The 26,440-nt window shown below is 28.0% G+C and overlaps 1 protein-coding gene across 4 annotated transcripts in view; it reads right to left on the bottom strand.

Annotated features, from left to right (window-relative positions):
• Positions 1–26,440, bottom strand: part of LOC111676098 (flocculation protein FLO11) — a 252,972-nt gene that overhangs the window by 9,992 nt on the left and 216,540 nt on the right. For 3 of the 4 annotated variants that reach the window (XM_046950646.1, XM_046950648.1, XM_046950649.1), the window contains exons 5-6: positions 314–3,852; positions 156–252 (exon numbers count right to left, since the gene is read on the bottom strand). In XM_046950646.1, coding sequence (XP_046806602.1) covers positions 156–252; positions 314–3,852 — 3,636 coding nt within the window. The remainder of the gene's footprint in view (positions 1–155; positions 253–313; positions 3,853–26,440) is intronic. The other variant, XM_046950647.1, reaches the window with a different exon arrangement.

Raw genomic sequence — 26,440 nt, 5'->3', positions numbered from 1 at the left:
CAGTAATAGAATTTTAAACCTTAGTTGTATATTACTACTTATTCGAACTGTTTGTAATTATTTATAGTAATGAGTCAGATGTGGAAAGCATTATTACAACAATGTCAAAGATTCTTGATTTTATTAAACTGAAGACTATAATAAAAAAAGCTTACCTTTTTCACAAACTGTAGTCGATGGCGATTGACGACTGTCAGTGCTTAAGGGAGAGACTGTACCACCATCTGGTTCCGAACTGGAAACACACTGAACCTTAATGAAATTTAAAATCATTTTAGTAAATTGAAAGACAATTTAAACAAAATAAATTTACCATATCACTGCCACCACTACGATGACTTGGTGGTCGTTCAGGACTTCTAGGACTATGAGTTGTAGTATCCGGAGGACTAGCAGCTGCTGAACGAGAATTAGCCAACTGGGTATTGGGCGAAGTTGTAGAAGATGTAGCCGTTTCTAAAACAATACCCATTTGATTGTTAACAACATGATGTTGTTGCTGTTGTTGTTGCTGATTAAGTTGATTTTGCTGATGTTGCTGCAGGGCCTGCAGTGTTATATGCTGAGGCGTAGATACTTGTTGATGATGTGGCTGTTGTACTTGTATGGTGGCATTTTGTTGTACGAATGTTGCCGTAGCTGTTGGATTATGTTGGGTACTGGCTGGCATTACCAAACCCATGGGTGTAGAATATATTTGACCAATTGGACTTAGTTGGCCATTACTACCGACAATGTATTGCTGACCTGTAGTGGTAGATTGTATAAATTGTTTATTGGTTTGTGGAGAAGTTGCTCTCAACATCATGGTTCCTTGTGGTGTAGTAGTCAGTATATTGGTTGTTGGTCCACAGGAACCAACATTTTGTATTTGCAAGAGTGTAGTATCGGGAGCCATAACTAAACCGGAGGGCAAAATTAATTGTTGACCAATTAAATTCATGGGCTGTATAATTTGACCATTTTGCAGTAAAATCTGTTGGGGTTGTGTAGTTGTGGTTGTTGAGGCCGGTTTATTGACCACTATACCCTGTATGCCATTACCCAACTGGAACTGCTGGGGATAAGTTGCTGTAGTAGCTGCATTTACGGCTGGTGCTGTGGTAAGCTGTACTACTTGCGGTTGATTTGCTGCTTGAGCTGCAGGTGTAGCAGCTTGCAGATTAGCTACATGTTGCTGCAGTAAAGCAGCAGTTTGATTTGGTATTGTAGGCGATATTTGTGTAGTAATATTTGTAGGATTGGCTGTTGGTACAGGGGAAGTTTTTCGTTTCTTAGGTCTTCTTTTTGGATCACTTTGAGAAGTTATTATAATGCGTCCGTCAGGTTGTTGCACCAAATGTTGTACTACTTGACTGTCCAAGGTGGTGAATTGTTGCTGCTGAGGTTGTGTTGTCGCTTGTGTAGCTTGTGGTTGTTGTTGCTGTATAACATAGCCCCCATTAGGAAGAGCATTCAATACAACTGTCTGTTGGCCCAACACATTTGTGGCATTGCCTGTATTTGATGGTGTGGTAAGCAATTGATTTGCTGTTGTAATTATGGGTTGTGCACCGGCTGTGTGTATTATGTTGCCGGTATTTGTTAAAACTTTGGTACCATTGTTAGTAATTAGATTTTGTCCCGAATTCAAAATGACTGTAGTGGGTTGTAGTTGTGTAGTAGAAGCTTGCGTGTTTGCAGTTTGTGACACGATGTAGCCACCGTTGGACTGCTGCTGCAGTGTGGCAGTCGCCAATTGTCCTGTATTGTTTAAGACATCCATTTGTTGAGTGCCCTGTTGTTGTATAATTACATTTGTTGTTGCATGTGATTGTGTTGTTGTTGTCGCATTGCCACTAGCAATTATCACTTGCTGCTGTTGTTGTATGTGTGGTTTATTATTCGAGGACGGCATAACTATAAGTTGACCAGTGGAAGTCATAATAATTTGAGAATTTCCTGTATTATCGTTGGACCTTAGCAAAGGCTGCAGCTGCAGTTGACTGATAGGTATGCTAGTGGTGCTATTGGCGGTAACTTTTTGCACAGTTGCCTGTATTTTCTGATTTATAGTGGGTGGTGCTGTAGGATTAATGCGCTGTCCAGATGAGGAGGTAGTAGTGGTGGTGGTGGCTGCTCCTCTATTCCCAGCGATGGTGGTGACAGTAGCTCTTGAAGTATTAGTAGCTACTAGTCGATGTGGCTGTTGCTGTGTTAATTGCTGTATCTGTCCGGCATTTTTTATATGTCTCAAAATACGAACTTGCTGCGGATGTTTTTGCAGAGATCCTTGCTGCTGGGGCTTCAAATGAAGCGTCGTAATTGGTGAGGGTAAGGGGGAAGGCGCTGCCTTAGAATTTGATATTTTTGAACTGCTCGATTCTATTGAACCAGCCGGTGAAGCTGGACAAGGTTTTGGACTTTCATTGCTTGTGGATATAGCTCCCACTTGCTCGGGTTTTTTGGTATTATCTGGTGTGTTGCGTTGTAGATCGGGTGTGGAACGTGGTCCTCCCAAAGTGCTAGAGGAAACCGGAGATTCTTGAGCAGTAGGTATAAGTTTTATAGGGGTTCTAACCGAGGACTGCTGTTGTTGCTGTTTAAAGAGATTCTGCTGTGTGTTTAGGGTAACTTGTGTTGAATTTTTTAAATTACTAAAGGAAAACTTATTCGAAATAGCAGTTTGACTAGGTGACACAATATTTTGAATATTGGTGAAATTGTGTTGTTTTATAGTTTGATTTTGAGAATTTGGCATTTGGTAGAAATTAAGGGTATTACTAGTATTTAAGAGGCTATTATTATTTGAAACATCTAAAGAAGTTTTATCAATCACAGTTTGTTCATTTAAAACGGTTTGGGTTTCACAGTCATTATCTTCTTCTTCCTGCTCCTCCTCCTCTTCCTCTTCTTCTTCCTCATCATCTTCCCCTTCTTCATCATCTTCTTCAGGTTCGTCTTCATTAAAATCTCCTACAGTATTTTCTTCCATTTCATCCTCAAGCTCTGGATTTGTAATACAATCTGTCAAAGTGTTGGCAGGTTTTAATATCTCACCCTCTTCAAGTTGTTCACGTGAACTCTCTTTTTCATCGTTATCCTCTTCATCGCCATCTATTTCCTCATCGCCTTCTTCTTCATCTTCTTCTCCATTTTCCTCATCATCATCTTCCAATTCACCTTCTTGGTCACCTTCTGCCACAGATTCCTCTTGAACAGTTTCTAAATTCATCATTGAATTGTGTACCAATGTCGTTTGTTGCTGTAAATAACCGTTGAGGTCATCTTTATACAGGGATGTGTGATCCATTTGCTGTCGCTGATGCTGTTGGTGTTCTTTATTGTGCGAATCAGATGCTGACGTTGTTAGTTGTTGCTTTGTATGACATGTAACTTGTGGTTTATTACACAAATTCGATGACCATTGTATATTTTCACTGTCATCATTCGTCATGTGCGATGAAGCTTCTGATTCATGTTGTGTTAATGCGGCTGATGCTGCCGGCGTTGGTAACATTCTATCATCTTTGGGCCATGTTTTATTAGCACTTTCCATCATACTATTGTTATTGTAAGTGGGATTTGTTATCATATATTGTTGTTGTTGTTGCTGCATTTGTTGATGATGATTTGACAACGGTTGTTGGTGCTGCTGCTGTTGTTGCTGGAGTGGTGGTGGCAGCATTTTAAATGTTGAATTATGACTAGTTTGTTGCTGTCCACCAAAACCACTAACATCTGAAGTAAATATTGATTTTGAATCCGTTGTGGATGATGTTGTTGCTGTTGTTGTGGCGGGGGAAAATGTTGTATTGGCATTGTTATTATCAAGTATAGACTCTGTGTTGGCAACTTTTCGACGTTTGGCATCTGTAAGCAAAAAAATAACAAAAAATATAAGAATTAATAATTTTAATCTCTATGATTCAACCATTTTCTAACCAACCCCTTATTTGCTTATTTTAATCATTGATTCAATAAATATTTTCACTCAATATTATTTCCTTATCGCCTAACAAATCGCCACCTTCCTTACTTGTTAGTTAGTAACACCTAAACATATTTAGTAGTTTGAATAAATTATTACCTTTGTTGATTTGAATTGAAAAATTGCCCACTGACAATTATGAAAATACCACCACCTCTCTTTGCAAATTTCATACACAAATAAAAGCTGTGATAAAAACTTCAACTTACACGCATAGTTTTTGAAAACTAAATTGAAATTTATTTGCCCCTGTATGTAACATTGTATGTAAATAGTGTTGCATGTATCGAGTTGGTATTTCTACGAACGAGTAGTTACAAACGTGTGTACAAAATTTAAAATGCATTTACGAAAAATATTTATGAAAAAAACACATCATTAAACTTGTATATTTTGAAATAAAAACACGCAATTTGTAACAAGTTCACATAAATTGCATTGAATCCAGCAAAATCTTTTGCTTAATAGGATTTTCTATACACTCCTCCCTTTATGTGCAGACAAAAATTTCAAATATTTTCCATATTACTTGAAACTGTTAAAGGATCTACTGTTTAATGGGTTTAATTTTATTTTGAAGCATGTTAGCAGCCAGACAAATTATAGTTATAGTTGATTCAATATGTCGTTAGTAACAAACATACATACATTCTGACTGGCTGGTTGGTATTTAAAGTGTGTTGTTACAGCACGCACTTCACTTCAGTGCTAAATACCATATTCCCTCACACGATCCTACCTACACAAGTATCGAAAAAAAAACATTTGGCTGAGTGCAGTTTATGAAAACTGAAACATGCAATCATTTGCACGGTTTTAGTGCAACATATCATAAATGTTTTTAGTCATATTTAAATTGTATATTACACATTTTTACAACCACTTGCTATTTGGATATGTTTACAGTAAAACCTTAATATAACGGACATTTTTCTACATAAAATGGATTTTAGAACAATTTCAAACACAAAGAAATGACATCAGGGTAACTAAGTTTACGAAAATTGGACGATTATACCTTCTTAACAACATTTGCCATGTAAATAGGACGAATAGCAGAGGTCAATTACAAAGAATTAAAACTGTCTAATTATTGTAATAAAGTAGTATTTTTATATAGTAATATAATTGTTCAACAAAACCAAATCCAACTAAAATTTTGTCATCGTGTTTGTTCATAAAAAATAAATAAAAATATGTAAACTAAAATATTTATTAATGTTTATTTAGGCTTAAATAATTGCATGTGTAACTCATAACAAACTTATATAAATAATATTTTTCAATAATTTCTGCACAAAAAAGTGACCAACAAAAAAAAAAAAAATAACATTGTATGTGTTGTAAAGCACAAATGTAAATGTTTATTTTAATTACAGCAATAAGATTTTTTAAATTGATAAGGTTTGGAATAAATACAAACAAACACACAATACTTATATTTTTATATTTTTTTACCTTTTGATCACAATCGTTTTTATTTACATACTCACAGTATGTTTTTTACATTTTTATTTTTATTTCTTGTTATTGCATTTAATTTAATACATTTTTTATTTTTTCGAGTTTGAATTGTTTGCTGCTATTCATTGGCGCTAGAGCGTGTTTAAGAAGGTATTTTCAACAAAGTACAACCATTGACAAAATATTTATAATATGTTGGGTGATGACGGTTTTTATTATTATGAGAGGGGCGTTGTAATAAATATTTTTTTATATTTGATTTAAAATAATGCAGTTTTTATAAAGAGAATTAGTTTATATAAAATCAAATAGAACTAATATAGCAAATTATTTTAAAAAATCATAAATAAAGTAACTCATTACTTGTTTTTGTAATTAGCAAAGTAGCAATTACAATTACTTCTAATTGTAATTGTGGCCGCATTTATGTTTATATAAAAAGGATTTTTTGAATTTTAACGCGTTACTAGTGTTTATAATTTTCGCATTTTTTGTAGAGTTATTAAAACATTTAAAATAACTATTTCATTTTAAAACCTGCAACCTATACTTTGATAACAACGTTTACATGGACACACGGATCAGACAAATCGACTCAGAAAGTGTTTCTGAGTTAATCATATTTTTATATTTTTTATATTAATTATAGCATCATAGTTCTGTAAAATATTTAGCTTTAGGAAATCTATTTTTTAAAAGCTTTTCATCTAGAAATATTATTTTGAACATAAATATTTAGTTGAAACTATTTTTTATTAAAACTCGAACATTAAAATTACTTTTTTGCTCAAACCCACGAAAAAAATAATAAAAATAACAATAAACTTTCTACTGACTGCATCCTTTTGTTCACATTTTGTCAATATTGCATGTTTGTATGTATCTTTCATTGATGTTTTTTGTTACCTTATTGCTGTTGGAATTGATGATGGGTGTTTGGTGGATGGGTGGTACATTTTATATCGATCTAAAGTTTAATTGATTGCTTTTATGGAAACTTTTCACAATTTTGCGATTTCATGTTTTATTTCCACGTATGAGAGCGAAAAGGCAGTAGTAGTAGAATTAATTTACTGCACATAAAACGTACGATGATAAACTCAAATATCACGTATACACCGAGAAAAAAATATATAGGGATTCGAGATGAGATACAATTTGTTATATTGAACTGTGATTTTAGTGTCCTATTGATTTTTTTATATTCGTCTTTTTTCTTCATATTATCTTTAGTTTTAACAAATACTGTCAACTTCTAAGGTTATCGAGATTAATTAATAACCCATATTAAATAATACACCTGTAACTTTATTATTATTTTTGTGTGTGTAAATTTACATCAACATATCCTTCAATGAGAATAAATATATATGTGCTTATGCATGTATGTATTCAATCCATATATGCTTGTATGTATATGTATTCAGTCAAAACAACAAACAAACTTTTACCTTTTTACTCTTATATTACACATGACTGCATTGTAAATATTGAACTCTTACCCGATTCAAAAGACACATACCACCACTGGCGTTAACAGACATCTGAAATGTTGTACGATTATATTCATTTAAACATAAAACATTATGTATTCATACGTATGTATTTGGTTTATAAGGTCTGCGCTTAGTTAAAATAAGTTAGGGCCAAATTATTCTATATGCCAGAAAAGCTTCAAGTATTAAAACCATCTAATGTTAAATAACAATGCAGATTTTGAATTTGTTTATTTAACTCTTCATATTAATTGATCTCAGTCCTTTTTCCCCTTTTTATTGTATTTTGCAGAAATGTGATTAATAGCCAGGTAGCATAAACACTGTGTGTGAGCTTGTTTTTTTCTGTTCAGTTTGTCATTTTATTTTGTCAATATTATTGTGGCATTAACAATCATGGTCCATAAAACATCTTTGAAATGTTTGGTGGTAAATAATAAATCATTATTTGTTGTAAAACGTACACGATTTTATATTTTTTAAATTCGACTAAAAGGAAATTCAAAATTCGTGTTTCCGTTTAAATGTGTACAGGAAATGGAAGTTGGTAACATATATAATATTTCAACATATTGAACAGGAAAAAATAGTGTAAGTATTAGAAGTTGATTGTAATTGAAGAAACAAGAATTTTTTAAATGTTACAAATGAAATTATATTTTAACAAAATTCTTAATTCACAGAAACTAAACAAAAGGAAAAAATGGAACAAAAACTTTAAATTTTATTGAATTCTAATGGCGTAATGCGTAAATTGGATTAAAATAGATATGGTGCCAACAGAGGATAACATATTCACCGATAGCCAGAAGGCAATAAACCGATATCAGGTAACAAAGTTAAATCTAATACTGTATTCGATTCTCCTAGAGGTAAGGTATACGTCATAAAGGTCTCTCATACAGATCACTTGGGTGATGTTGGCGAATGAACTAGCATTAAAGAGAATAGAGCTCTAACAACCTGACCTGACAAACGTAATCGATATAACACGGGTAGAAGTATCCTAGAAGCCCTGTTGAATTAATAAAACGACTAGTAAAACCACAAAAATAATATAGAAATGGCCCTAATGAGAGCAGGACGAGAAGAATTATTTTGAAATCTTTTAGAAATAATATGAAATTAAAAAAAGTTTTTAAACCCTAAAATAAAGTATTTTTGAGACTCATTTCAAACAAATTGAAAATCGTTTATTTCACAAATACATTCATAACAAAAACAATTGCATATATATTTGAAAAATGTAAATACCACAACGTTTCAATACACTTTAGCAGTAATTTAACACAATTACAGAATTTTATTAATATAAAAAGTATACGTGTGTAGAAAATGTATAATACCATCAGACATTTTAAACACCAACAAGTCATTAATCACTAAATGACAATACTACAACAAGGCCATAAACAAAAACACCAAAAAGAAAAACTTTACAAATAATAATAAAAAAAGAATTAAATGAAATAAATAAAAACACGTACAAAAACATAAACTATAATAAATATAAAGTTATTTATTAACCACAAAAGTATCAACTACATAAACTTATTACACGAAAAGCAAAAAATAACTACAGGGTAAAAAGTTAAAAAAAACACCACAACAAAAGCAGTTTGACACCTTTTAATAATAATAATTGCCACTGCAACATACAACCCAGAGAAAAAAGGGTCCTACATATTCACAAACTAACTAAAATGTATACACATGTATGTATGTGGTATTGTAAGTATCTGGGATTTCCTCACAAACAACTAAGTAAGTAAATCTATAGAATCAGGGAATTCAAGTGTACAACAATAAAGGTGCCAATATTGCCATTATTTATTAAAAAAAAATTACACAAAAAATTGAGGTTATAGGCAAGGGGGACAGTTTTGAAATATGTATTTATGTAAACATACATATGCCTTTTATGTTATTTAGAAATAAAATGTATATTGTTGTTTATAAATTAAACACACCTTCCTTTTTATGTTTGCCTTCGCTTTTTTTGTTCTATATAACAAAAATATTATAGAGGGTGTTTAAATATGTTTTGGTCAATTTTTGCACATAAATTGCCTCCGGTAAACTGCCAGTAATTATGATTATTACAAAAAAATAGGGGAAAAGAACGACATTTTTAGTATGTAGCATGTTGTAAACAATTAATTACAAATAAAATTTTTAAGAAAAATTTTAATAATTTACTAAGTAAAAGTTGAGGCTTTTTATAAACATGTAAAATCTTTTAACATTAGAGGTTTGATAACTATAGTTATTTATAATTATGATTTGAAGGTAGGTTCCCTTACTAATTGACAACAAATTTAGTAAAAAATGTTGCTGGAATTTTAAATTGTAATTTTTTATCGTAAACAATCCGTTGTCAATAGTGAGTTTGTTAACATTTACACAAAGAATGTGTATAAAATTTAGATTCCGGCAACGCTTGTTGTCGTACGTATGTGTATACTATAACAACGAATGTTATTGAAAAATTATAAACACTTTGATGTCAGTTTAGTACCTGGCGTGTATATATCTTTATCCGTCAGTGTTATAATTAAAAAAGATATATGAATATATATTCGATCACCCAACAAACGAAGTTTTGCCGACAATTTTCAGTAGGCTTCGTGCTTGAGTATGTGTCAAATTTCATGAAATTATCTTGAAAATTGCGACCTGTAGTGTTTGCAAAAAGTTTACATCAACAGACAGATGGACGAACATAGCTAAATCGACTCAGTGTTATAAACATCAGCACAAACGCATAATAATTTCCTCGCTATAGAACTAGGCCATCGACTGCTGTAAAAACAGTGACACTTTCTATTTCACTTGGAACAAGATTTTTTAAAATATCACATCCTTAATTTACTCCTCATAAGGTCAGCTGAGTTAGACATATCTAGCCCTTCCACTATTTTCTTAGCAACAATTTTCCAAAAGATTTTCCAATTTCAATGACACCCGTGGGTAAGTAAGAGTGTAAGTATCAACGTGCCGGTATGTGTGGTTGATGTTTAAGTACCATATTGCAAATGTTGGTCTTGTTCTTGGTCGACCACAATTTGTTGTTATATGAGCAATTTTTCCTATTGTTTTTGCTGTTATTGTTCATATTATAGACTTGTGAAAACCTCTACAAATATTAAGCATTTTTGTGCTTATTTAGCAAAATGCTTACACGACATTAACAATAATAACGACCTCAACATACTAAAGGATCCTTTTGGAAAACACATATTAACACACACATATTTAAACATATTAAGTACATTCTTGCTGACATGGGTTAATTATTGTACATGCAACTAAAAGTTTTTTCTGTTGTTTTTCTCTTTCTCTGCTCTCTTAGGTCCGTGTTCATTTCATTGTTTGTTGTATGTTGCGTGATTTTTTTTTTCGTTATTTTTATTTTTATTGTGTTGTTTTTTGTCTTTTACAGGAGTCTAATGTTGTTGTTACTGTTTGCTTTCATGCAAATTTATGTTAATTTTGTGTATTGTTTGTTAAATAAGTCCTTATTTTAGAATTTGTATGTATGGGAGTGTAAGTTTTTTTTCCTGTTTTATCCATTAACATCATACGGTGGTTTGATTTTTTGATGAATCATGTGTTTTTTATTGTATGACTTTAAATATATGTTTTTCAATTTAAAATTGACTTTTAGATTTTTAAGATTTAAATAAAGTTGATAAGAAGTAATTTTGTGGTATGATGATGAGGTGGTTATCATCTCTAGAGTTAAATATCGACATTCATGAAAAAAGTACTTTACATAGCTAAAAATTGCACATTATATTATTTATATGTATATTTTCTGTCAGTGCTCAAATGATCATAAAAAAATAATCAACACAACAGTTAATTAGTACATCCGCATATTTATTAAAATACAATTACAATTGCAAACAAACAAAGAGGAACAACGACAATAAAGTCTACATATGCAGACTACAATTCAATTTATTTTAATAATTATTGTTGATTTAAAAATATAATTTCATTAAAACTTCTATAAAATGCGTATTTAAATAAAAACACGATAAAATATTTAAAAATAATGATATTATGCTGAAAACAATTAAACAAATAAACACAATCCAAATGCAATGTGTATGAAAAATAAATGAATCAGAAAAAAAATTTAAATTAAATTTTAACAAAAAGGATTTGAAAAAAATAATATTACATTTGTGTTCATACACTGTGTTGTATTTTCTGTATAATGTAAAATCGGTTAACATAAATTTTCTAACACTTTAAAAACATACAGCTAGACTGAAGGACAGACAGCGGGAATTATGTCGAACTCCCCTAAGGCATTTATTCACACTCCATAAATTTTGTGTGTAAAAATATTGGTGTTGTAAAGGAGTGTAAGAGAGAAAAAGAGGAAAAAATTTCAATTTGTAAATTTAATTTTTCAACAATATTTTTTATAGAAAATATATAATAGTTATGTTTTTAATAGTTTTTTTTTTTTCTAAATATCGTTACCTACAATGCTCAAGGTCTTTAGTACCATTTAAATAATGGAAAATATTTTTCTAGATATATTTTTATAAAAAAAATTACTACGTTTTCTTAGTATAATAAGACTATGATAAGTCATAAAATTCCTAAAAAATATCTGTTCTGTAAAACTAGTTTACAGGATAACAAATTGGAACAAAAATTATTTATTAAAGAAGTTGTTTTGGAACCGTTCCACACACCATTTAACGACACCACATCGGTTCCACGGTTCTTAGGGTGAGAAATAGAAAGAGTTCAGTCTTTAATAAGGAGTTATAGAACTAAATTTTGAATATTTGACAATAGTGTTTGGCCCCAATGACTTATTTACACAAATTATAACTTTAGAACTTGCTTATTAATTCTTTCGAAAATTTTTGGAATTACAGAAATTAACAAAATATTTAGAAAAAACAGTCAAATATTTGATAGGTGTGAACTATCGATGTCGTATCGTTGCATGTCATAATTTTTTTTAAATAAAATTGTTTGAAACAGAAACAAATCAATAATAAAAAATTTAATTTAAAAAATTTTCTTTCTATTTTTATAACTTAATTAAACATTTCACTTTTTTAGTTGATTTATGTAAAATATTCATAAACACACTACTACTTATTTGAATTTTTTTGTGTTATTATATTCAAATATTTATTTATGAAAGGGATTTTGTGGTGTAAAATAAAAATACAATTTTCATAGATTAAAAATGTTTTATTTTTTTATTACATACAAATTTTAAAAGTAATTTAATATGTAAATCCCTAAGAGTTTAAATTGTGTATGATACTTTTCATATGTTGTTAATTTTTATTTCGTTGATTTGTGGGATTTTGTGGTGTACTTGGTAAAGCTAAACTTTTTTATTGTTGTTTTATTTAGATTTTAAAATCAATTTGTTATAAATATTTCGCTAATGAAATCCCTTGGGGATAAACAATTGCAGACAGTAAATTTTTAAATATTAGATTTTATTTGTAGTAAATTATTAGTGTATGAGTATTTGCTAAGCAGGAAATTTAAAATGTCAAAAAAAAAAACAAAATAATATGTGTATTTAAATAAAGAGGATTTGAATAAAATCATAATTTATAATAAATAAAAATTATAGTCAACTAAATTCCAATATTCACAAATAATACGTAGTTTTATTTCAATATAACTTAAATTATGCTATAGTTTTGTTTTGAAATAAAAGCCTGAAAATATGCAGTAGAAATTTTATTAATGTACCGAATGTTATGGTTTATTTAAAATAACTCTGAGACTCTTAAAAAAGGTTTAGTTTAACAGATTCCTTCCAGACTTGAACCACTTTATTTGTTATAACGGTATTTTTTGTTAATTATGCTTCAATACGATAATATAATTCATTTCAAAACTCCTTAAAATATGCTACAGTTATTTTATAACAAAATTCTTTATTCCTTATTGAAAATATTAATTTAGAAAAGTTTTGAGATCTAACATAGATAACTAACAGACAGATTCCTTTTATTTAAAGTAATTGAAATTAAACAATTTATTAAATGTACTAGATTTGTGTTCTAAGGGAAATAGCAGTATTTTGATTCTGATCTAATACAAAAGCTTAAAAAACAAGGATTCAAATTCTAAGCTAATTACATTTTTATTTCTTTTATTATTTTTTTTTATTTTATTCCTATTTTTCTTTGTATACTTTATGGCTAACAAATTTGCACATGAATCAAAGCATACCTTTAGGTGTTAGAAAATTTTTTGTTCAAAATATTTTCAAGTGTTGACTGTTGTTTTTCAGTTATTTTTGTTGTATTTTATTATTTACCTCTACGGATTTATTTATTTTCTTTTTTTTGTGGTGTTTTATATATTTTTCAATACCTTTGAGGTTTTTTTTTCTATACATTTCAATTAGCAATTGCTTTGTGTAAAAAGCTTAATTAAAATTCAAAAACTGTGTGCAACAAAGTAAAGCTTTTGTTTTTGTTTTTATAATATTGTATTTAGTTTATTTATACAGCAAAATATACTAAACGCTTAAATCTTTGTCACAAACAAATAATGCCCCTAAAAGCATACTTCTCACCCTTAAGGTTAACAAATAAAAAAGCTAGAACATATTAAGCTTAAGGGTAATTTAAAAATAATGCGTAAAAAATATATATTTAAGGGTTTAGATTTTATTACAGTTTATACTGTAAGAGTTTTTTTAAATTTATAAATTAATTGAAACATGTTAAATTTATTATTATTACATCGTCCGACAAAGAGATAAAAGATTCGTTAAACAAGAACCGGATGATATACGTCTGATACAATAATAAAAAAAAATAAAAAAGTACATTTTTTGAAAAACATTTTAAAATGTCAGATTTGATGTCAAGCGAACACGAAGAGTTGGAAAATATTTTGGATTATTTTTATTTTATACCTTCAGGATAAAAATCTGTAAAAAATGTTTTTAAAACGTTAATCCTTTTAAATCTTTTTAAATTTTCAATATTATTTTTTCAAAGAAGACATTTTTTTACATATTGTGATCGTGAAAGAATAACATAAAAAGAACACAAAATATTTTACAACTCTTGTTGTTAGCTTGATATCAAATGTTGTATTGTTTGGTCAATAGAAGTATTTTAAAATATTTTTTGAAATTTTAAAGTCCTTAAAAAAAGGTCACAGGATCACGAAATGAAAAACTAAAAACGCATTTTTTCACTAAATTTATAGTTTCAGACGTATATCATCCGGTTCGTGTCTAATTTTGTGTGACGATCGGTGTATTTCTTTGATTCTCAAGTAAGGCATAAAGTAAATTGGGGACAGTTTCAAAATTTAAAAGAACTTTTTTTTACTAGATTTATAGTGCAGTATATCAATAAATTATGCAGATGAAATTTTTAAAGATCTTCAATTATGTTATAAAATAAGGGGAATAAAGGTTTTCATTTCCCTTATTTTATAACATAAAAAAACGATTTAAAATTTATTTCTAATTTAGTTCCTTCTACAAAAGATTTATATAATTGTTTGGGATTTTTTATTTCCGCTTATAAACATAACATGCTATTCTGTAATTTTCTTGTTTATTGTTTTTAAAATTATATCGTACTTTTTTTCTACTCCTAAATATGTATTAAAAGCCTTTTATAACGCATGACATTTGTATTAGTATTTCTCGCACTCTTTATTTTATCTGTGGCTACATGCAATGAGTCCTTTTTTATTTATCCTCTTTTTCATGTATTCATTGTATTTGTCTGCCAAAGTCCTGGGTGCTAATGACTTGTGTATTTATTTTCATGTTTCTATTCTGGTTTCTATTCGCACCGCAAACACTTATTTTTGCATTTGTTAATGCTATTGTTGTATTTTGTTGTTGCATGTTGTACTTATGTAGTTGTTACGTTCTTAGCAAAAATTTCCAGTAAATGTGTTTGTACAGTTAAGTTGAGTGCACTTTACTTCCGTTTCCGGTTTATGTTTGATTTTAAAGAAATAAATTGCTTTTTACACGTTTTATTTTTATAAACAGTAAAATGTTTGTTTTACGACAAAATATTTTATTTTGGTTTAACTGTAATATTAAAAAAATTATTTAAAACGTCTTAAAATATGCTTAATTTGTTTTACTAACAAAGCCCTTAAAATATGCTTTACTAAATTATCTTTTTGAAAAATTTATAAATGTTTAACGAGAAAATATTTTATTTTGGTTTAACTGTAATATTAAAAAAAATATATTTCAAACGCCTTAAAATATGCTTAATTTGTTTTACTAACAAAGTATGTTTTACTAAATTATCTTTTTGAAAAATTTAAGCCATAAATATAATTTTACTTGCTTAACTTATAAATGAAGTCTGAAAATTATAAAAAGTTTCTTTCTTATCCTTTGGAAATAGGCACTTTATTAAAAATGTTACATATCAGTATCAAAAAATGTATAATTTGTATCATACTAAAAGTATATTTAATATTTTGCCAACTTTATTAATAGCTATTTACATACATATCTTTTTACCTTTTAAAATTTTGTCTACTAAATAACAAATTCTAAAACCTTTAAGGCAAAACTTTTCAATAAACTTACTTTCATCCTTTTATTAAGAGTTTAAGGCATAAAAGGATGTTTATTTTACTTTGTTGGCCACTAACTAATCATCAATTTTCATAAATCAAAATTTTGCGCACGTGTGCTTGAAAATCATCTATCTGATTTTGGTAATCATTTTCGAAACTTCGACTTTATAAAGAATGTCTAATTTTGATTGTAGGAATATATTTTCACTTGAATTGTTAGCAAATTGGAAAATATTAATCTTTTATACATAAACAACTTTGAAACCAATAGAGTTTATTAACCGACAAAACTTTTCTGACCTTCTCTTTATGTAAGTACAGGAAGCAACATTTGAATATCAGTCGAGTACTTGAAGAAGGAAGAAATAAAATAAAAATCAAGTCCTTAAGTGCCTGCACGTTCTAAAGCTTGTTTTGTATACGAGCAAGTTTTGTGCGTGTTAGCATGTTTTATTTTTTAGGGGTGATTGTGCATTATCAAATCCCAGTCACCACTTTTATACATTCAGCCATATTTACCTTTAAACATCTTTTATGTACACATAAAATATTTTATTGAATATTTCAATTCCAATAGATTTTTATTATTAAAGTGGGAAGGAAGAGCTTTCTACCACCGCAAGCTAAATATTTATAAAATCAGAATTGTAGTTATGTATGTTGTATGTATTGTATAGGGGATAAAGTATTGTCAAAGTATTTGAGGAAAATGTTAAAAGTTTATGCATCCGAAATTTTCATTTACGTCTATCGACCTGGTCACGGATGTACTCTTTGTAAACAAAGATAAAGACAACCGTCACTATAGTAACCTCTTTGTAAGCGAGAGAGTGTACCCTTTGTAATCTATGGTGACCATAACTTAAATAATAACTTAAATTTATAAAAATGTAAGTTATTGATTTTACATTCCGGTATTCTAATGTTATTGTACTGAAAGAATTAAATTTTTTACCTCAGCTAATACAAGTACTAGAAAACCTAAAGTACCCTTTTAGCTACCACTTTTTTATTTTATATAAAATTTTATGATTTGTTGGTTTTGTTTCTTCACTCAATATTTGTAGCCATTCGTTAGAATGTTGAATTTATTGTTGATTTCATATCCAACTCTATTAAATTCAAATTGAATTTCACTGTTGAAGTTTATCGTTTTGGAAAGCGCGGTGTTGCTAATAAACTCAAATATTTTGTTATATTTTTATTTTTTTTTTACAAAACAAAAACGAATAAATACTAAAAGCAACTGAAATTGCATTAAATGAATAAAATCCTATAGGTATAAACTCCTTTACCTAGTAACGTAAATGTAATTTTCAACTTTTGAGCGAAAAAGCAAAACAATTAAAAAAATCGAAAAACAAAAATGAAAGTTTAATCAAATATGCTGTCAAAAAGGTTTTTACCATGGAGTTCAATTTTTGTGCAGACAACAACTTTGTTTTCTTATTAATAAAAAAAAACATAAAAAATAAAATTGAAAGTTTTCTGCCCGCCTCAATGCGTTCAAACACAAAAGCCTTAAATGTACGAAAAAAATAAATTTCCACCTACTGTTCCTACAAATGCTTGTTTGTACCCTCAATATGTGACATACGACGCTCTGGCGTAAACCATTTCAAATTTATATAGGTTTGCTTGTCGTTATGATTTGACGAGTACTACCTCTTGGTGAACTCCTATTTTTCGCTTTCTGTCTTTTCAATTTTAATTTTTTAGCGTATAGTGATTTTTTTCCAAACACATGATTTTTCAATTCCTTTTAAACCTCTTACATATAGACACACACTTTTACATTCACATTTATACATATACATAAAAAAATATTTGCTTTTTTTGCGCAAAAACCTAGTGTTTGCATATCGACGTTAAAAATCATACGTGGAATAAGTATTGATTGATTTGAAGAGTGTTTACATACGATGCACATGGGACACCATTGTTTTAGTAGTTCTGTTTTGTATATTGAAATACATATGTATGTATTGATATACTGTGGGAGTGTGTAAACAAGGAAGTTAAATTTAAGGATGTGAATGAGGATTTAGTTTTGTTTTTATATGTTTAGAAACGACATTAAAGCAAATTAATGCTTGACTGATTTATTAAGTAGTTCAAAACTAAATGTTGACTTAATGAATAATCCTCTCTCGCATTTTTGCTAACTGTGGTATATTAAGTGATTTTGTTGTTTGTGTAATATTTGAACTAAATTTTAATTGTTTTGTATGTATTGATAACATCTTTAAAACTTTTCGGAAATTTAACTTATCGAAAAGATTGCCCTAAAACGATGAAAATAAAATCCCACTTAATTATTTTGAAAACAAGTACTGTAACAGTTTTTTAGAAATTCGATTCTTTATATGGGAGGTATCACGCCAAAAACTGTAACTTCACCAATTTTCCCACAGGATAGATTAAATGTGCAAATCTGAAGATACTACTTATAATAGTTTTACAGATACTAGTATAAGAAGAATTTTGACATTTAGTTTTTATGGGCCACGCCCCGTATTCCAAGTTTATTTTTTTTTCGAAACAGTAATGTAGATCCCAATTGTTTTTGCCAGTTAAAGGAATTTTTGCATTTAATTCCTATTTAAATTTCTGATTAGTTTTATAAAATAAATGTATAGCGATGTTTAATTTTCGTTAATTTTTCTATAATAAATAATTATTTCTTGCACTCTCCAAAAATATCCTTCAAAACAAATTTTCCCGGTTTCTATATTTGACACGTAATTTACTCATTTACATACTAAGTTTTAATTTTTGTAAAAAAAACCAACACATGTCTAAGCCTATTAGTGACTAATAGTATGTTACCCTTACGGATTATTACACTTTAAAAACATATGTCTAATACGACATATGAGGAGTTGCTTTCTCCTATGTTCGTTTTCTGTTAAAAGTATAAATGACGTCTAGACATCTTTTGACACACATGAACATGGCGGGATATTGTCGCCATCCGGTGGTAAGCAAAAGGTGAAACTATTTCTTGAAGGTGACTAAAGAAAGCAAAAAAGCTAACGTTTACTTAATTTTAGTAATAAAAATAATAAACATTTTACAATATGAAAGGTAAAATTTTATAACCTTGGTTTTAATAATTTAAAATACTTAAAACATCTTTATGGTTACCTATATGGTTCATATAGTAAATTTGTAAGGCTTGCAATAAATATAATGAATTTTTTATGGTTAAGGACATTTGAAGGATTTTTAAAATATCATTAAAAGTAAATATTACATATTTTAAGGATATTGTTTTTTACAAAATTCAAAGCTTACTTAAATTTATTGTTTAGACTTCTATTGAAAGAAAAAAAACCAAACAACAAATAAATTATGTTCTTGATATTATACCATCAATTTTCTTTTCAATTTGTATTATATGCATACTTGGAAATTTCTGTATTTATTTGTAAATTTTATTTCAATAAAAATCTATTAAGCTGCCAGACACAAAAAAATTCATACATACTATAATCCTTACATACAACCCAGAAAATAAATGAACATGGCAAATAACGAAATAAGTTTACAAACAGACAAATTAAAATAAATTGTGGTTTCTTAAAATAGTATAAAAAAACAACAAAATATTTTCAAAATAAAAAAGCAATACACAACAGCTCCTTGAAGTATGCAGCAAGTAAACGTTGTTTGTATTAAAACAAACACAAACAAACAATATCAATATAAATATTGAACAATTTAAATTCAATTTACTGACATTTAAGTAAAAATATAAAACAATAGGTATAGCAAAAAAAAAAAACCCTGCTGCAATTTGTTTTATTTTTGGGTTGAAAATTTTAATCCTTAGAGTATTATAAAATTGTATACAAGTGACCATTTGCTGTAAACCTTTATTTTTGCTAGTTGTTTTTAAGAATTTTATTTATTTATTTTTTTTGAGAAAAGAAATGAATAGAATTTGTAAAAATAAACTGAAAAAATAATCATCAATATTGTAAGTAGATGTGTGTGGATTGAAAATGGTCTATAAATAATCCTGTTTTGTGTAGGTTTGCAATTTTTTCTATTTATTTTGAATTTGAGAAAAAAAATTTTTTTGTTTGCAAAAAAAAAAATTCTGAAATCAATTGGTGGCATTAATCTTTAATGTATGTATGTATATTTGTGAGTTTAGTTATTTTCATATTACACAAATGAGGTATGTACACTAGGGTTATAACTTTTATACAATTTTTAGAAATTTCAAATCGATCCACATAGAGTATAAAAAAGTACATACATCCAAAAATGTATATCATTTTCCCAAGCGTTAAAAAGGTTTACGCGACAAATGCTTTGAAGTTTTCGATATTTACTCTAAAGAAAATTTTAGTTGTTTAATATAAAATCAGAAATTTTCGATAGAAAAAAGTTCATTGTTTAAGAAAAAACAATGACCCGAAAAAAATATTTTCGTTATTGAAACATCACTTTTTACTACTTAGTGATAGGACCTAATGTACACTAGTGACCGAATTTTGTATTTATGCACGAATGTGGTAAACATGTTCAAAGAACAACATATTATGGTTAAAATTATTATAGTGTAATCATATGGTAGTTATTGCAAGCATTTTAAAATATAATATTATGATTAAATATACTTGAAATATTTCATCATAATATGTTTACATCATTATCATTATTTAGTTATTGTAGAAATAATTATGTTTCAGTTAGGATTGCCATTAAAATGAAAATGTTTACAATAGTTAAAATATAGTGTAAATCTAATTAAAATAAATATTTTATGTATGTTTTTGATAACAATATTTTGTTACAACGAACATAATATAGTTGTTGTAATCTTGATGAACTTTTTTTCTGTGTGTGTTGAATAATTTAGAAAATTTTTAGATGTAAAGATTAGTTTTCTAGTTAATTAATTAGTTTTCAAATCCGAAGAAATACACATAGACCTCTATCGGGTGTGTTTTGCACTCTAAGGAGGGACTGATGAATTAAATACACAGAACAAAATTCATAAAAACAAAAGCAATTTGTTAAAAATTATTAAATTAATTTTTAAAATTATTATCATTTATAGCGTGTCCGTTACTTTTTCATAACATTATCAAATCCAGGAGCCATAGGCGTATTAATAGATCCTTTGAAATGTTGCATATTTTATGCCCTAAAAGATGTTGTATTTGTTACTTTTTTTTCTTACTTTTTGAAATTGGAATTACGTTTTCTGTCAATGGAAAAATTTAATATAGATAAATAAAGTAATCGATATAATTTTGATGAAAATTATAGTTATCTAGTAAATTCTAAAAAGCATCATAATTATTAATAAAATTTCCATGTCTATACAAAATTTTAATTTTAATTTCTGTCAAATTTTCTATATTTTTTATGTAAAATTCATATTATTAATGAAAAATTTCATTCAATTTTCGACTCAACTTTAGACTTTATTTAACAATAAAATATTTTTACCTAAAAAGTAATAACTTAATACTATATTTGCTATCTGTTTCTCGTTTTAGCTTAAATTGCAACATCATCATAAAATTTGCGAAAAAGGTAGACAACATAAAATAGAAATAAAACGTAGCATAACAAGGATAAACATAAGGGAAATCTATATATTGAATACACATTATTAGTATCTTTTGTTTACTTTTGTTTTGTATATATGTATGTGTGTCTTTTTGCCATTCAACTCTTACAATATTTTATAGCGTGTGGCTTTTAAAGGATATTGTTTTTTTTGTTCATACAACTTTATCTCTCCTGTGTTTCTCTTTAAGTTTAGAGATTGTTATTTTAAGGATTAAATAAAGGAAAGGGGATATAGGAAATGCTTACATGACCAGAACATAACTTGTACAAAGTCCACATACATATATACCAATAAAAATGCGAAAAATTGCCCCAGGGGATCTAATGTAAAAACACTAAACAACATTGTTTTTATGACATAAAATACTACCAGGCAATAAAAAAAGAAACAAAAAAAGATAAAGGAAAAAAAACATAAAAACTTTATTAGTGTTGTTGCCGTTGTTGCTGTATTGTGTTTTTGTTGTTTGTTATACGATTGATTGTATTTGTGATTTATTGATTTTAGCGGAGGAGTTTAAGAGTTGGTAAAATTTTTTTGAAAGAAAAAATTTAATCCTTAATTTTAGGCTTTTTATTATAAAATGATTTAAAAGTGATGTAATTCATTACGAATTAAATTCATATCATTCATTTACTACAAAGCTGGCATAATCCAAAATTCGCATTTTTTTATTAAGACTATGACAACTTATGTACATAGTATATGTGTGTCAAAACTCTTAATATAAAAGTTGACATACTTTTAGAAAAATGAAGTACTACAACATTTAACACTTATGTATTTTACTTTAACCAACTCTTTATACTTAGTTTAAATATGCGTTAAAATAATTTTAAAGTCAATATCCTTGTTATTTCAAAAAAAAAAAAAAAATAAAGTAAAACCAACACTACATATGCTTTAATATTCCTAACAACAAAGTTAATACGCAAATGCATTTATTTAGTCATTCAACCCAGAAATTTATCTAAAGTTTGAATTTTTTTCAAATATTTTATATTTTGTATAATTTTGTTCAACAATGTTTATTTAACTTTTATACTTAACAAGATACACATACAAACATACATTTGAACATATGAACACACCAATAAAAATAAAAACATTTTACTCTGTCATATAGAAAATTCTATAAAATTCATATAAAATCTGTTTAAAGAAGCGTGTGTGTTGGCTTCTTTCATACATTAACAATGAAAAATATGCACTCAGCAGTAGGTTTGTTAGAGTGAGAATAGATGTGTAGATGTTGCTTCTTTTTTTGTGTGCTATATCCGGCTTTAATACACTTCCGCTTCCGTTTTAATACCGTATGGTCTTAAAACCTCACACAATCTAACTCATACTAATACAGATTGGCCCATTTTCCTTTCGCACTCTCTTTATGTCTTTCTAATACAACAAACACGCAGAGAAATGTTCTAAATGCAAAGTTACTTTTTGCGTGTTTATGTTGTTGGTTTTTGTAAATAAACAAACTTTTCCAACACCTTCTCACTCTTTCTATTCCTTTAACACAGACACTCAGTGTCGGCAGCCATTGTTAGACGATCATGTTTTGCACAAATTTTTAAGTGTATGACTGTTTGTGTGCAAAGTTGCTGGTATATTTTTTACAAAACTTGGCTTATGGTTATTGTTAGAAACCAATTGTTATTCTTTTTCTATTTTATTTAAATAGTTTTGTTTTATTTTTGAGGATTTAAATATTTTGTTGTGTTTGTTTGTGAAAACATTTGCAGAGAAACTTTTCTAATATTTTTTAACTTAAAGAAAAAAACAATAATTTAAATTCTCTTGTATTCTGTATAAATTTGCTATTCTGTTATAGTCATCAATCATAATCTGTTTTAATTTTCTTCCTGTATTTGCTTTTTAACCCAATAAAATGTCTGTTTATAAAAATTTATTTAGTATAAATGCTCGTGTATACAAAACTGGTAATTGTTGAAAATTAACTTAACTTCCTGCTTTTTGGGTAAACTATATAAAAGTTATATTTAAAAGGCACGTAATTTTCTTTGGCTTAAGAGTAGTGTACATTCCTTTACACCCACTAGTTGGCTTTATTTTCATTTTTTTTGTAAGTTGTTGATTTTCCTGTAAGTCTATTTAAGGCATCAAGTGTAGGCAAATTGATTTTTGAGTGTGTTTAATTTTTTATTTGAATATTTTGTGCAAAGTTCAGTTGATTGTATTAAGAACACGTAATTTAGTGGTTTAAATAACTTTTTAAACAATTTCCGTTCTTATCAAGTTAACAAAATTTACACTAACTATTTTGAGAAAAAAGTTAATAGACAGTAAAAATAATAGTGGTAAAACTGTGGAGAAATGTTGAAAAACTTAAATTTGTCGATAGTAATTATTTTAGAGAGTTAAGGAGAGAATTATTTGTTCTGATAGAAAAGGTGAAGAAATTTTATTTAATTACAAAGAAATTGAATTGAACTGCGTTTTGACATTTAACATAAAAATGTGACATGCATACATAACCCTGAACAAAATTTACATTGAAAAGTAATGAGTTAAAAAACCGCTTATCAGTTTAATGTTAATTAGTTAATGAACGAATGATGAAGCTAGTACTTAACCTGATCGTTTACAAATAAGTACTTACAAATAATGAGTCACACAATTATTTTATTGTGCGACCAATAATGGTTTTCACATAGAAAAACTATTTTATTGTGGGTAAAAACAGTTGCTAGCGTTTGACCTAATAAAATAGGCAAAAAAAGTACTTACATAAAAAAGTTCTTACATGATTATATGTAAGACCTTAATTTTGTACTTAAAAGTAATACAAACGGTAAGTAGTAGCCATGAAAAGTAAGGGTTTATGTAATTACAAGCTATTACCAAATTTTTATTAGGTGTGTATCCAGTTTCTAAGGATGTATTTATAATAAATATTGATAACAACATACAATTATTTTCTTTGAATCTTGAAGGATTAAAAAGCAAATTAAAAAAGTTTGATTATTTCGCTGTTATTCTTAATCTTATTTTTTTTTTTTCAAAATCGCACCTTTAAAGTTCATTTAAGAGAAAATCTAATCGGGTTAGAAAAAAACTGAAAGCACAGTTTCCGTATGTTGTTCCATACTTCTAAGTATATAAATATAATTTTTTACGTAAAATGGTAAATTGTAAGAAATACAAAACTATGATCTTATTAATAACACTCTAAGATCAATATCCTAAGAAAAATACTTTTCCAGACCAAAATGCAATTCAAAATGCTATTTACCAAAAACATTTTGACAACAAATGTTTTGCCAATTAATAATATGATACAAATATAACCAAATAAACCCAGTCTGATAATTTAAATCAATCAAAAAAAAAAAAAAAAAAAAAAAACTGGCAATAAAAACCACAAATAAAAAAAACATCGACTAAACACAAAAAACAATATTTGGCAATAAACATATTAACAAATCATAGACATTCACTCATGTCTATTAAGTAACTGTAAAAATTATATTGAAAAATTACCTTTGTGATATTATGGCAATAAAAATAATTTAATAATAACTTGTTTTTCCTTTACGGACATGTGGAGACATAGTTAGACTACTATGTTTGTTTGTTTGTCTGGCCAAGTAAAATTCGACATAAGATAACATGAGAATAAAATAGTTTAACTGTAACCTGCATTGCAGAGCTGTTTTTAAGCTAAATATTATTATAAAAAAACGTGGATGGTAAATACATACATGAAAGCATACATTTATTCGTTCGTTCATATAAAACATGACATTTTGCTGACATTCACTTTGCTCTACATGACTACAAAACAACGACTAATTTATCTGAAACTAAAACTGCAACACGAATGAAAAAAAAATCATAACTAATCTAATAAATATGTTATGGCAGTGTTAGTTGTTGTCTTGCATACTAGTAAGTAGTAGTTGTACCATTTAACGTCCAACCACCAAAAGTCTCAAACATTTGAACAGCCAACCGGCCGACCAAATCCTCCGGCAATTGTAATAGAAACACAGCAACAGCAGCTCAAAAACATTTAACTAATAATTGCCAAAACATAGAAAATTTAGTTATATTTGGTAGCTGAACAACCACTCACTCATTTGCTCACTTAGACAGTCGGTTTGTTTAGCCAGTGAGTCATTTAGCCAGTTAGATTGAAATTGAGGAAACCAATTTTGTTAAACTTAAACTATGATTATTATTTCATTATTTTTATTTTGGGTTATTAAACTCAATTCAATTAGGTATCCAAATATGACTTGCTGGCTGTCTATACACAGTTGAAAATATTATACACATGAAAAATTCTGAATTTGTAAAGAATAATTTTTTATATTATTTTTGATATTCTACTTTTTATATTTTTTAATTTTTTTTTTTAAATTAAGAAAAATCTATAATATATCCCGAGAGAACTTTTGGATGATTTTCTATTAATTCTCTGGTAGAACAGGGCTTTAGGGTGCAAATTGTATTTTAAACCAAAAATTTTGGTTAAAGACTGAATAGTGGTAAAGTCTATAAAAAGTAGAACTGCCGGGACAACATATACCCCGCAAAGATAGATAAAGGGTTATACGGACCTTAACTAACCCGATGTTTTTCTAGTGATTGATGATTAGTGTATGTTCAGGGTTCTGTTTACATCAGAATTACTACAGATTTTAACTTTTATCAATCTTTTAACCAACATTATCTTCCCACAATTTTGCATTTAAACCACAGTTACCACGTGCATCTCAGAAAAACCTCTCTAAGGGAATGTACAGTTTATCATCTATGCGTTTCTCTATAGTTTATTTTAAAGCACAATAAGCAATTTTGTTGTGATGTTGTGAGAATGACAACGGACTATCTAACCATGGTTCGTATAATATGTAAGCAATTTTTTGTGCATATAACAAATCAACTTTTTATCTCCTTATTAGTAAGTTCTAATTTAAGTAATTATTTGTAAGCGAGCGTGGCAAGATCTTGTCTCCAGTGTCATCACCGAGTTAACAAAATTGTGTTAAAATACTAATGACTATGTAGTGAAGTTCGGGGTTTATAGAAATTCAACTCATTTCTTTTCAATTTAAGTTTTTTCTGGGTTTTTTATTTTTTTGCAGAACATTTTGAAAATTTTTCGAAATTCTTTTTCTTCTACTAAGTATTTTTGAGAAGTTCCATTTATAAAAAATTATAAAAAAATTTTTAATGTTACGAAATTATTTACAATTTGCCATAAATGATTTATTTTTAGAGAATTATTAAATCCTAAACCAATGGGTACAATTAAAAAAATATATATATTTTTTTAATAATAAACCGTTTAAGTAGTTTATTGGC

This window comes from Lucilia cuprina, chromosome 4 (genome assembly GCF_022045245.1).
Source record: "Lucilia cuprina isolate Lc7/37 chromosome 4, ASM2204524v1, whole genome shotgun sequence".
Lineage (NCBI taxonomy): Eukaryota > Metazoa > Arthropoda > Insecta > Diptera > Calliphoridae > Lucilia > Lucilia cuprina.
This window is presented reverse-complemented; position numbering and strand designations above follow the sequence as displayed.